Source organism: Coffea arabica, chromosome 1e (genome assembly GCF_036785885.1).
Source record: "Coffea arabica cultivar ET-39 chromosome 1e, Coffea Arabica ET-39 HiFi, whole genome shotgun sequence".
Classification (NCBI taxonomy): domain Eukaryota; kingdom Viridiplantae; phylum Streptophyta; class Magnoliopsida; order Gentianales; family Rubiaceae; genus Coffea; species Coffea arabica.
In genome coordinates, this window is record NC_092311.1 from 12086274 (window position 1) to 12100178 (window position 13905).

Below are 13905 nucleotides of genomic sequence, written 5' to 3' on the forward strand. Positions count from 1 at the left end.
GATGTTGTAAAGTGTATTAATCTAGTAATTCAATAATTTAAGTACCTATAAACTAATTGGGAATTCATAGTTACTCAACTACTTATAATAAAAGTAACATATTATATACCACATAAAAAAGAAAAGTTAGCAATTATTATTTGTAGTGAAATAAAAAATAAGAATGAACAAGAATAGTAGTTTATTTTTTTGTTGTTGATACTACTAATAATTGATTAATCAATTTCTCTAATTTGCTATTATATATTGGAAAAGTTAAATTTCTTAAATGACATTGAATTCAACATTTGGGAAAAAAATCTTTTACTCACATAGATTTTTTGTATAAAATATTGACCTACGAAATTAAGAAATAAACAAATTTTGACTAATCTAGTCTACTTATTTAAACAATGTTTAAAGAAAAAAAAAGAAGAATTTAAAAAGAAAATTAACAAATAGGATAAATTAAAAGGGATAAATTTGTCGAAACATATCATTCAAGAGGGCAAAATACCTATTATTATAATTTAGGGGATAAACTGCAACTGGGTATATAGTTTATAGGGGTTTTTTGCATTAACCCTTTATCAAATGATTATTACGTGATTATTTATCTTATAGAGTACAAGATATACTTTGCTATAAATGCAAAAATAAAGATTCAACAAAATAATCATTTCCAAATTTTATTTGTTTATTGTAATTTATTATGATTAATAAATATATATATGCATTTACTTTTTTTTTTGAAAAAATTTTGACAAAATCTCCCATTAAAAGTGGACTAAACTCCCTGCCAGCAAATCCAAAATAGACAACATTTAACCTAAACAATATTTCCAACAACTTGTCCAAATATTAAACATAAAACTACTAAAAATTCCACACATTTCCTACCCTACACTTAGAATAATATTCATAACACGAGCACACAATTAGAGTTTTGAATATCAATGATGTCCAAGTTTTCCATGAGTGCCACATCCTCTGGGTTTGTGTACTCTTTGTGTTCAACGTGGCTGGGCTGGCATCACTATATCGACTTGAGTAATTTGTGACTCAAGTCTAGCATCAAGTGCTTGGGTACTTTGGCCTGCATCTGTATCTCCTACATGTTGTTCACCACTGCCATGATGTAAGTCTGTATTGGGCGTAAACTCCGCCATAAGCACTGGGGACCTAGAATGACCAATGGACGTAGAGGTGCCTTGATGCTCAGTAGCCTGTGACCTGCCATCAAATCCAGTTTGGACGGTGGGTTCTGGTGATCGGAATCTACGACGCCGTCCACTGCCATGCTGACCTCCGTGAACATTCCTAGGAGCTCTTTCAACGCGACGTTGGTCTGCTGGCTGTGGAATTTGCTGTGGCACTCGTGAAGGGTGAAATGCAAGTCGGGATGACTCTCCTACAGTTTCCAATGTCATGGATGCAAAGTTCTTCATTGCATTAAAATAATTCATATGCTGTTCGTCACTCTGTGCTAGAGAGGTCTCTGCCATGTAATACACCTGAGTCATAGCATCCATCTGGAGTGCAAATATTGGGATGAATAAGGATTAATAGAGTTAAATCGTTATCGACTTAGATGGGAATCTATTTCATTAATTGTAAGGAAAACTTACCAGATATTGTGCTCTGGCGCTATCATCCTGAAAGCCCTCCGGAAAAACGAGCTGCCTAGTAGGATTTGAAATATATAGCACTGTCCGCTCGCGATACCACTGACGATACTCATCGGATGGATATATAGGATCTTCAACTACAACACCATCTTCCACATGTGAATGACGATCAGTCCACACATCAATATATGCTCCATGTGTAGTTATCCAGTCTTGATTCCCCTTGCCACAACGATCTAGAGAATGTAGTGCTGCTTGATTTTCGGTCAATCTTAGATCAGGCACGGGCCGATGATATCCAAACTGTCTAAAAACGCGATACGGAAGATGTGGCTCGACAACTTCCCAACATATGAGATACATGACAGATCTCCAAATGTCGCGTCTTGCTGTACAATATGCAGGCAGAGAAGCGAGAACATCCTCCGAATATGGCTGCCATATGAACTGCAATGCAATAATTATTCAGACATACATTAGTTTTTAGAAAATTTCGGCAGCATTTCCCCTATAACTAGACGAAAAATCCCTACCAAACACAACATTTTTTTGCCAAAAGCAAGCATCATCTTGTATATCTCCAACTAACATAAACAAATTGTTTACATTTGCTCAAATATAAACAAATCAGATACTTGATAATACATTGCTATTGGGAAGTGATAAGACATGAAGATCACGTAGGCCTGTCAACTGATCTCGAAATATAGACATAACATGTTGCGCTACTCTATGTAGATCAAATTGAACATTCTACATGCATACAATAAATCATGACTCTTTATAAAAGAATACATCTTGATTCGTCTTGTCATTTTGCATCATATATATTTGATATACATACCGAGTTCCATATGGTCCAGGATAGTGCTCTAACGGTTGCACTCAATCAGGGCGCATTGTAGGTATCCGTTCCCACACCCATAGCTAGAAAAAAGTTATATTTGAATTGGATGGAACTGACAATCGAATAAAATTAACAGTTAAATTTAGCCTAGATACCAATTAGGGTACTGTACCTGTAGCAAAACTAATGGTCCGGCAATAGCCGATCTGAAGGAAGATGTTGCGCCACACAATGAACGATATAGAGTCGCTAAAATCACACTACCCTAACTATATTGTCTAACAGTTTCCAAGTCTCGTAATAATGGCATATACAGTAGCGGGACTTTATTACCAGATTTATCGGACAATAAGTAGACCCCTAACATCAGGAGCAGGTATATGCGGGCCCGCTGTCTACATTGGACATCCAGGGCATCCGGTTGCAGCTCTGTATCTAATACTCTAGATAAATACCCCAATTTGAACCGTTGTCCATCAAATCTGACATCATTGGAGAAAAACCAAGCAACTTCTCACATAAATTTCTCCACTCCTCAACGCTATGAGATGTATCTATCCCTGTAACTGGAGAACCATCTATGGGTAGCCCCCACAGGATCTCTACATCCAGTAAAGTAATCGTAGTCTCTCCAACGGGGAGATGAAATGTATGAGTCTCGGGCCGCCACCGCTCCACTAAACTAGTGATCAAGGCATGATCAAGTATCATATATCCACATTTTAATACCCCTTCAAAACCGCCAATCGAATATAATGCCGAACAGTTTTGGGGATAGGTGTATGCTCCCAAAAACCCCTATCACATCTTCTAACATCAAGCTGATCACCCATAATATGCCCGTGAAATATAGAATATGTCCGGTGAACAGAACCTGATGATATAATATCATACACAAATGGGACCGAATGCAGCTCTGGCTATATAGGGATGTCTGCCATACCAAAAACAGTAGCTGCAAGTTGCATAGGTAAGAGATAAGACCACACACATTTGAAAAGTAGAATATGGTCTCTAGATACAGATTCATACTATATCGACTTTAGATATGTGAAACTGCTTAAAATAAATCAGAAATATAATATCATGAAAATATTTCATCAAAATGTATCATATATAATATACTACCTCGAAAATGCCACCAAAATATAGGAGTACAATGGATCCATTGGCTAAATAACAAAATCAAGCTCTAAAATTAGGATAATTTCTTCTATTGTGACCCGACTGATGACAATTTGTACACCTTCTTGGCTCCTCCGGGTCTCTCTTATCCAGCTCATTCCGAATTCTTCTAACTCGTACCCTTCCCGTCCGACGGGCAACATATTTATTTCTATTTGCATGTAGCTCCCGATCTGGTTGGAGCCAAGTATCCGGATGTGGCAAAGGGTTAAACTTTCCTGAATACTGCACTGCCCATCGCCTTTTTGTAAACTGAGGATCTACGAGTGCTCCCGGATTATCCCTTTGGTGCCTGCACATGGCCAACACGTGCGAACAGGGAAGTCTGTAGCACTGCCACTTACCACAAGAGCAAGTTTTTTCAAAATACTTGACCGTTTGTGTATTACTCCCTTTGCCATCCACACGTCGGCATGTCACAATTTTATACACCCCGGAAGAGCCATCGAACTCAACAACCCTGTGGCTTCCCACTTTTTTATCCGAATTCTTAAACTGCCGCCATATCTTTGGAGGAAATGGATTACGGCAATGTCTGGCATCCTCTCTTCTTGTTTTAAAGAACTCAATTATCCGATGAAATGTCAAATCAATACAAGCCCGGATAGGCAAATGACGTGCTCCTCTAAGTACATTATTATAACTTTCGGATATGTTGGTTGTAAGAATACCCCAACGATGCTCACCGTTATGTGTTAGACACCACTTTTTGGTTTCAATGTTAGACAGATAAGTCCATGCGCTTGGAAACGTGCTCCTTAATTCTCGTTTGAATGCCCGTCACTTGCGCAATTGTCTGGCTCTTTCCATTGTCCAACACAATCTTTTAAGGTGCAAACTTTTGAAGTGAGTCATTAGGTTACTCCTAACGTGTCGTAGGCAAAATCTATGAAAGGCCAAAGGTTCTTACCAATAGTCAAAATGTGTCATGGCATGAATGATACCGTTATGCCGATCTGAAATGACACAAATAAGATACCGATCACGGGCCACATGGTATTTAAATTGCTCCATGAACCAAGACCAACTAGAAATAGTCTCTTCGTCGACAATGGCATAAGCTATTGGAATAATCTTGTTGTTGGCATCTTGCGTGATTGCAACAAGTAGTTTGCCTTTATATTCGTCACGCAAATGAGTGCCATCAACACATATAACCGGTCGACACATGTGAAATGCATCAATAGCCGGTCCAAAGGCCCAGAACATATACTTAAATGTCTTCACGTGATTCGTACTATCAGAATGGTGTAACCACTTGATCACAGTTCCTTGATTTGACTGCATAAGTGCATCAACATATTTTGGTAGTTCGGTAAAATTGCCATCCCAAGAACCAAATACAAGTTCAATAGCTTTGCGTCTGCCGTACCAAACCTTTTTATAAGAAACATCCACCTTCAGCACTTTTTTAACATGACTTACTATGTTATTTACTTTGTACCCAAGATCATCTTCAATGCTATGAACTATGTGTCTAGCAATAACCGAAGATGTAAGGCTAGCATTGCTATTACTCATCAAATCACCTAGACAATTGTGATCGTTCACCCACTTGGTTATTTGTCACAATCCATGTGTCTTTTTTCTCACTGCTCAGACACACCAGTCGCATGAAGGGTCCGACGAGACGGCCGCAGTGGTGAAACTCCTTTCAATTGCATATTTACATTTGGTAACCCAAGTGTTACTCTTGCTCTCAACAACCCTGAACTCTCTATTATGATTGATAGACCACATTCTAATAGCCCTGCTCAGCTGTTGTTTACTCTCAAATCTCATGTGCAGACTTATATTATTATTCCCCTCATTGAATGTCACAATGCGCTCCAACTCACTTTCATCAGTGAGTTGATCGCCATCATCTATATTTCTAAGGTTAGAGAAGAATTTGAATTCTCGTGGAGCATATGAGAGGTTGCCAGATGCATTAAAGGGCTGTTGGTTCTCGAGATCCTGTGGACTCCACGTTGTTCAATTTCGCCATCTGAGTCACTGCCTGACACATCAACCGACTCAGATTCTTCTACATCTTCTATATCATGCTCCGAATCATCAGCTAGGAATGTGTTACAATGACTTGGACCAGCAGTAAAATCGAAACCATAACTACCAACATGATCTGGCGATTCTGGATCTCTAAAACTTTGAATCGAGTCAAGGCCTTCAACAGATTCAACATCCGTCCTTAAACCTGATGTAAGACGTGACTCTATTGAATCCCTAACACAATCCCCATGTGGCAATTGTGATACCGATGCTGTCTCTGGTACTGCTGTACTAGAGTATGGTCGAAATCTTGTTGGATCCATGCATGCATGGACAAGCAACATCAGCGGACCACAATTGGTATTTGGTGAAATGAATGTGCTACTGACACGAGGATTTTGGAATATTTCCTCCTTCTCGATATAAAGTTCTGCGATGTATGGGACAATTTCTTTCCATACATCATACATTATCTCCAGAGTTTCATCATCCACCACTGGGGAGACATTATAAGAGCTCCGGCCACAAGGTTGGCGGAGAAATATATTCAACTTGAACAACCCCCTATCGACCCCCATATATTGATAAATTCTATCCACCAACTCATCATATCTAATTCTGGATCGTAATGAGAATGTACGGTTGGAGATACGAGGAAGGTAACAAATTGACCCATCCTCATAGTGTATTTTACCTCCCCAATAAATAGACACTCGCAGAGGTCTTTCTATAGACATATGTGTGAAAAGAATCCCTATTTTGGAATAAAATAAATTAGCTCATGTAGTACAAGACTATATAACAAATAACAATTCTTACTTTTTTATACTATTTAAATTGTGATACAAAGGACATATATTTATCATTTTGCATGTGCGTTTAAGGTACAAATTAGTAAACGAATGATGTAGTTAGCATATCTAAAACTTTTTACCTTTTCCCAAAACATTTATGATTTTTTTCGAAAACACTAACCATGAAGAAAACGCGAAAATAATACGCGACCATGAGATCGCGTATTGTGTGGTCGCGTATTTTTATTTGTGTGTGAATTTCCATGTGTGCTTGTGTCTCCCACTGAATTTTCCAAACACATAATTATGTGGTCCAAATTTACCACTTAATTACCCACGAAAAATGCAACAAAATAGCACAACCCACATGATTTTTACATCCAAATTTCATACCAAATCTAAACTTTGCATCACATTCAAGTTTTAACTAAATAGAAAATGCATAAGATGTAGACTTTTCAACAGAAACTCATACCTTTTAAACTGTTTCTGATGGGTTTGGAACAAATATTGGAAGCTCCGAAATCTAACTCGAAGCTGTACAATGGTGGCCTCCAATTCCAACGAGATAGATGCACCTCTATGGATTTTGGTCTACCGATCTTGCAATGAGGGATTTGTTCAGATGAACCACCTCGTTCCCGCAGATCTTGCTTGTTCCAATACACCTTTTTTGGATCTATTCCCCCAATTTCAAAGAAAATATGCGTTGGTAAACTAAATAACATAGGTATAGAAAACATACAAGTACAAAATAAAAAAACGTTCCACAAAGGGGGTTACCTTGGTCAATAGTCTTAAACACCACTTGATAATACAGATAATATAGCCAATTCAACAAAATGAAGGACTAATCGTGCAACAATGATTGTGAGACAAGTATATGCAAATCACCCACTGAATCAACTCATAAAAAAAAAGAAAAAAAAATCAAATTATCCAAGGGTTTGTCTTGGAAACGTCCCTTGAGGGTTTGTCTAATATCACTTAACATTCTTGAAATGTTAAAAATATCACTAACTTCCCCTACAATTATATATTTTGTAACAAACTCACCCCTAAATTATAAAAATATTCTTAAAATAATCATTTAAAGAGAGAGATGTATTTGCTCCAAGAAAGATGTTAGCATTCAACAATTATTAGATTAACCATTTTTTGTAGGTTTAGTTTTATTATCTTCTTCTTTTTCGCATATATAATGGTTAGAATGATGAGAATAATTTAATCAGAGGTTAACGTAGGAAGACTAAAAATCGAGGAAAGGGGTGTTTAGGGAATTAATAAAAACTAGAATTGTCAAATCTTATATAGTTTATTTTTTCCCAATGTTTTTAGCAACAAGTTTTTTTTTTCCAAATAGCGATAGTAAATATAGGATTGGTGTGACGACCCCACTTTCCCCTAAGGCGAACCAGAGGGTTGGCGGGCCGTCTGCCTAGCTCTCGCCAGGACTCACACAAGCAATCTAGCCCAAATCCTTCCGAAGAATAAACTAAGCTATTACAACGTCAATACTTCCAGAATAGACTAATAATTACAACCACATTAACTTCAGAGATAACAGCATTCTAAGATAGCCATTCAACGGCTCTTAAACCTCACACGCTACTTACAAGAAGTAAAGTCTTACTATCCCAAAAACATAAGATTTCATACATCACAAATACAAACATACAAGCCAAACATTCGAATTAGGGTTTACACTTTTCCAGCTTCAAGCGGCAATCCAAAATAAGAAATACATTATTCAAGTGGAACTACAATTCAATCCACACAGGAAGTCACAGTGTCTATTTACACCCAGAAAGAAACATAAGTAAGTGTCAAGGCTTTCAATTGCTAGAACCTGTCAAGGAAAATAAATAAACGTGGGGTGAGCTAAAATTCAGTGGTGCCCCAAAACATGCAGTCACGTAAATCAAACAGCGAGTAATAGCTTAACCAAATTGAACAGTTATGAAAGCGTATAACAGCACAAGGTAGGATACAGGGGCTCTCAGGAGCCATTTTCCTCGCTTGATCACCATTCATCGTAGTTGACCCTCCGTCAACTCTCACTACTTATAGTCCATGTAGGTCCACTCATTTTAATCCTAACCCGTCACCGTACGTACCCCTGTCCCGGGCCCGAACACCGACTAAGGACGCAGTATACTCGAGATATACCCGTAGAAAATTTGGGAGCAGTATACTTGAGTATACCCTCAGGAAATTGGTCGAGGGATTCACCCAGCGACATTTCCGTAGTTGGATTCAGAAGTCGAGGGATTCACCCAACGACGCAACTACATTTAATTACCAGGTCAGGATAAGAGGCCCTCCCACCCTAAGGTGTGGTACATTCTCCTGCTTGGTGATTTAGTACTTGAGATAGGATAAGAGGCCCTCCCACCCGCAGGTGTGGTACATTCCCCTACTCAGTACTTAGCACGTGAGATAGGATAAGAGGCCCTCCCACCCTAAGGTGTGGTACATTCCCCTACTCAGTGCTTAGTAAGCGCAAGCAAGATATTCACGAAAAATACTTCAAGCAAGTCACCACTCGAACGGCTAGTGTGATAAAGTACACACTGCTCACTTCGATGGATCAGAAACCATTTTCCAATTATCACATATCAAGTCAAGAAAGTACTTTAATCAAGTAAGCATAGAACAAGCAGGGACACTCACCAAGAGTGAAGTTACTGATCAAGCTGGGAATCAAAGTCTGCGTCCTCGCTAAACCCTAAAATACCAAATTTTAAAACTGTAAGTTGGCTATACTAGTTCTAGGATTATGTAGGAAAATTATTTGCAGTATAGCTAGTTTATTTGTTTGTAATAAGTCACAAACCATGTAGTAGTAGAACTAGTAAAATACTTGGTAAAGTTTCTGTAATATTCCTTTTCTTGTAAAAGTGTTACTAAAACTAATTTTTACGTGAAATAATGTTTCTTGCCGAACAAGTTTTCTACGTTTTCAGTTAAAGTCACTAAAGTCTCGTATTTTAGAAATTTCCTCTAGAAAACTAGTCAAGGACAAATTTTAACAAAAGAAAAGGAATTAAAGCGAGACTTGAGTTTTTGAACCAGGTGAAATCATTTCCTAAAAGTAGTAAGCTTAATTTAAGCTCAACTAGAAAGCGTCGAGTCGGCAAGATTTAGAAAATCCCCACACCAGAATTTCTAACTTAAACGTTCAATACTAAGTTTTATCGATTAATGTTAAGCACCAAAGTTTTTGAATAGGTTGCTTAAGCCTTTGCGAATTCGCAGGGTCGAAACGAATTCACAAATTCGATCCCATCTCGAAAACCCATTTTGGTTCAAATTTGCCAGCAAATCAAAATCACATTTTAATAGAAAATCCCTAGGGCTTCGTCAATCATTAGCCCTGGGTTTTCCATAGATTCACTTTTGATCAAGATGGAATAAATGACCAAGGCTTCGTCAATCATTAGCTCTTGGTTTTGGCAAGTTCGTATAACCTCACAGTTGAAGCAAAATAAATATAAAGACTTCAAGTAATTCTAGCAATTGATTTCATCACGCTTTAACACTTGTATAAAATCATTCAAATGACCAAAACGATCTTAACAATTCCAGCTCATTTGTACAGTGGATTCCAAGTCACCAATATAAACAAAGTCACAACCCAAATATCAATTTCTCTAGGGCTTCATCAATCATTAGCCCTAGGTCTCAACAGATTCTAGTACAACCAAAATTCGACAAAGGAAGTCCAAGGTATCCAAGTAATTCCAAATCACGACCCATGGACCTTCCAGATACATTTCAGCCAACTACTTGGACAGTTTATTAAAATTAGATTCTTGCAGGAACTACTTGAATGGCCAAGAGCTTCATCAATCATTAGCTCTTGACAGCAAATACTCAATTTTAATCACAACTCAATCCAAAACAAGAAGGATAACCACAGCCAACTTGACTCCCGAATGACTCTAAGAATTCAGGTTTTCTTTTCTTGTTTTGGAAGTCAAGAAAATTCCAGCAAGTTTCAACCCAAGACGACCATTAAATCTCCAACTTTTACTTGCTAGAATCACTAAGCTTATAGCTTATAATCTGTCCAAGCCAAGCTAATGTAAATAACACACGAATCCAGCAAATGAACTCACCAAAAGTTTGAACTAGTACGGCTAGCAACCATGTACAAATTTCCAGCAAAGATACTTCAAAATTTTCAACAAGGTTTCCATCCTTAACTTGCTTTAAACACCAAACACTTAACATGCATTTTATCCAACATGGAATGAGTCAAATGGTAAATAATTCCAGCAAGTTATTCCACCAAAAAGTCCTCATAAATCTGTCATCAGTTAGGTTATCATTTTCCGGCAATTGATAGATTAAATTTTGAAACTTTCTCCATAATTCCTCATTTTCTTTCCATTCCAGCTCAACATGCAGAGTGCAGTTATCATGCTAAGGTGTATCTTGTGCAATAATATGAAATTTATAATCAAAGATTCAAAAGAAAAAGTTGGATAAAAACTCTGTTTCTTTCTCTCGGCCCAAGCTAAGAAACTCCAGCAGCTTGTTTATCTTGGATCAATTTTTTTTCAGCTAAAACAATGTTTTAAGTACTCCATTGGGACATGCAAACTCTTAGCTAGCTGATAAAAATTTCCAATGCAAAACCAGATTCAAACAATAATTATAATCATCTAGTACAATTCCAGAAATTTGTCCAATTAGCCTCGGATAAGCATATATGTAGCAGATTTCTATTTCATCAAATCATCAAGTTTTCACTCGGCTAAATCACTAGATTATGCACTCAAAACCAACATGCATACCTAATAAATGGAATTGTTATCCATTCTAGTCCAAAACAGAGTCAAACACCAGCAACGTTCATAAAAAAAAATCCAGAACCTGTTCAGCTAATTTTCGGACAACTTGCATGCAGCAGATTTTGTTTTCCCTTCAAATTCTGGCTTAAACACAGCTAATAAATCCCATACAAGTTTAATCATCCATCTACTAATTAGCTAATCATACAACTAAGCTCAGATCATCACAACTTAGCAAATTAAAACTGAGATTACCAGCTCAAGCTCTCGGACAGTACCAATTTTTTTCAATCGAATTTCTGGTAACTTAATCCTTTATCCAAACATACAACCCTCACATGCATGCCTCCAACAGCCTCATCTACCCAAAATCAACTAGTTCAAGTCTATATATTACCTCAACCTGGAGTTTACACACACGGCTGGCAGCAGAAATAGTTCTCCTCCTTTCAACAGCCCAGAAATTGCATACCGCTATCTCTCTCTCTCTCCCTTGCTCTGGCTTGCGGCTGGATGAAAGAAATTTGGTCTCAAGCTCTTTACCAGCTCACGGATGGAAGGCAGAATGGGCCGCAAGTCACTCTCTTTCCTCTCTAAGTTACGGATAGGAAGAAAAGAAACAAGAAGCTCGGCTCCCTCTTGCTCACTCTTGTCGATGGAACCGAAGCTACAGCTCTCACTCCCTCCTGCTCTCGGTCCGAAGCAAAAACTGAAATGTGTAGTGGAGTTTGGGTGCTTAGTGGTTGATATGGTTGTGTGTGGTAGTGGAGTCGCGGTTTTTGAAGAATGGTTTGAGTGTAGGAAATGGTTGCGTATAGAATTGGTGAAAATGTGATTGGCCGATTGGGGCGGTGGCCTATGATGTTGTCCGAAATCTGTTTTGGATTGCATGGTAATTTGTGGGGTAGTGGAGGGTAGTTTAGTCTTTACACATTCCTTCTAATGAACACTTAAGTCCTTGGTTCTAATTTGATCCCAAAAATTAATCCCAAGTATGATTTGATCGCCTAATTATACGCTAATCTTGCAAGGCTTTGATTATCGAAATCCCTACGTCCTAAGTATACTTAGGGTACTTATGTCGTTTTTGTCTAAAATTTATCGATTAAACTTTAATATTAAGGTGCCTAGTAATTCCTACATTATTTAGTGATTAATTTAGTTATTAGAATTCCAATTATTATTTCTCAAGAAATAGAGTTAGTCTAACTCGAAATTTATTGGTTTAGTAATATAAAGTCAAGTGAATTAATAATTTAATCCAAGGGTGTCAATTTGCACATAAAAATTATTTTTACGCACTTATTGTGAAAACAAAGAAAGATAAGGATATATTTATCGAAATTTTTACGCCTTAAGTATGTTTAGTATATTAGTATCATATTTATCTAAAATTCATTGGTTTTTATCTTAACGCGAAAATTCTTATTAACATTTAGCATTAGCAACTAATTGGAATTAATCATTGGAATTTAAATAATTTATTTTAAGATAGCAAGGCTATCAACTCAAGTATCATTAATTTAGCATAAAGGAATTTAAGTATTCTAACATATTATGTTAAGGCGAAAAATCAATCTAACCCTAAAGATATTAATTTAGTCTAACAAAACCAAGAAATTTCATAAGGTAGGAAAATTTATGTTATTTTTCACATAAACCTATTTTTACGTACTTAATTGCGAACAAGTAAAAGTAATGCTAGAAATTATTAAAGAATAAAAGAGATGCAAATGAAATATGCACTGGCTTATATATCTATTTTCAGGGTTCTCACAATTGGTATAAAAGACAAAAGTAGTGGAGCGGGAATATTAAGCATTTTCACTTCAAACCTTGCCTTTACCTCCATAAATGTTAGCTTTAGTAAGGGGTGTTTAATATAAAGTTCGTATACAGGGTTTAAAAATTTGGAAGGATAAGGGTGCTTAAATTCAAGTATAATTGTTTGAGTAGTTGTTGTCATTATGAACTTAGATTTTTTTTCCAACATGTTGTTTGCCCAAAACATTGTTACACCATTAAGGATAACTTAATAACAAGTTGGCATGAAATCAAAAATGAAAAATGAAAAGGATTGACAAAGAATTAATGGATAAATTCGAAAGTGTGTAAACAAATTGTTTTTATTTTATTTTTTTGTAAGTGCGTAAACAAATTCTTACTCCATTTATTTTCCAAAGTAAAGACAGCAACAGGGGAAACAATGAAAAGGATAGAAAAAGACTATTGAATGTTGAAAAGTATCCTAGGTTTTAACTTATAGGAAAAGGATAGAAAAAGCAGGAAGCCTTAGAAAAGCAAGCTACTTATGTCACATTTTTATATATCTTCAAATTTGCTTTAATTAGCTGGCTTTGGTCCAGTAGACTCTTCAACACAACTTGATAATAGAAATAATATAGCCAATTTCACACAAAAGAACAATTAACAAATCAACCACGATTATGTGATTGAAGTACATACAGATATGACATTTTTTTTTATTTCTGTCATACCTGTGAACTCACTAAAAGAAAAAGTGAAAACCAAATTACCTTAGTATATTTAAGAGTTAATAACATTTTTGCTTCCCTGAGGTAGGGTCTGTGATCACACTCTATTACTCAAAATTAGGCGTGTTCTTGGGGTATCATCGGTAAATCAATAGAAGAAGTAAGGGCTGCTTCGTTATTATTGGAATT

General features: G+C 36.7%; 1 protein-coding gene and 1 long non-coding RNA gene across 2 annotated transcripts; both read right to left on the bottom strand.

The window, feature by feature from the left end:
• Positions 1-854: 854 nt before the first annotated feature.
• LOC140021301 (uncharacterized) lies at positions 855-2183 on the bottom strand. The gene is made up of 2 exons (XM_072072069.1): positions 1608-2183; positions 855-1511 (listed from the first exon to the last, which is right to left on the bottom strand). The coding sequence occupies exons 1-2, from the start codon at positions 1968-1970 to the stop codon at positions 993-995; spliced, it is 882 nt and encodes a 293-aa protein (XP_071928170.1). The 5' UTR covers positions 1971-2183; the 3' UTR covers positions 855-992.
• Positions 2184-2471: 288 nt separating this feature from the next.
• LOC140021304 (uncharacterized) lies at positions 2472-11980 on the bottom strand. Its single transcript, XR_011825129.1, has 5 exons — positions 11619-11980; positions 9096-9150; positions 6898-7101; positions 2627-3409; positions 2472-2534 (listed from the first exon to the last, which is right to left on the bottom strand). It is a non-coding gene; the product is annotated as an uncharacterized lncRNA (long non-coding RNA).
• Between the last annotated feature and the right edge of the window lie 1925 nt (positions 11981-13905).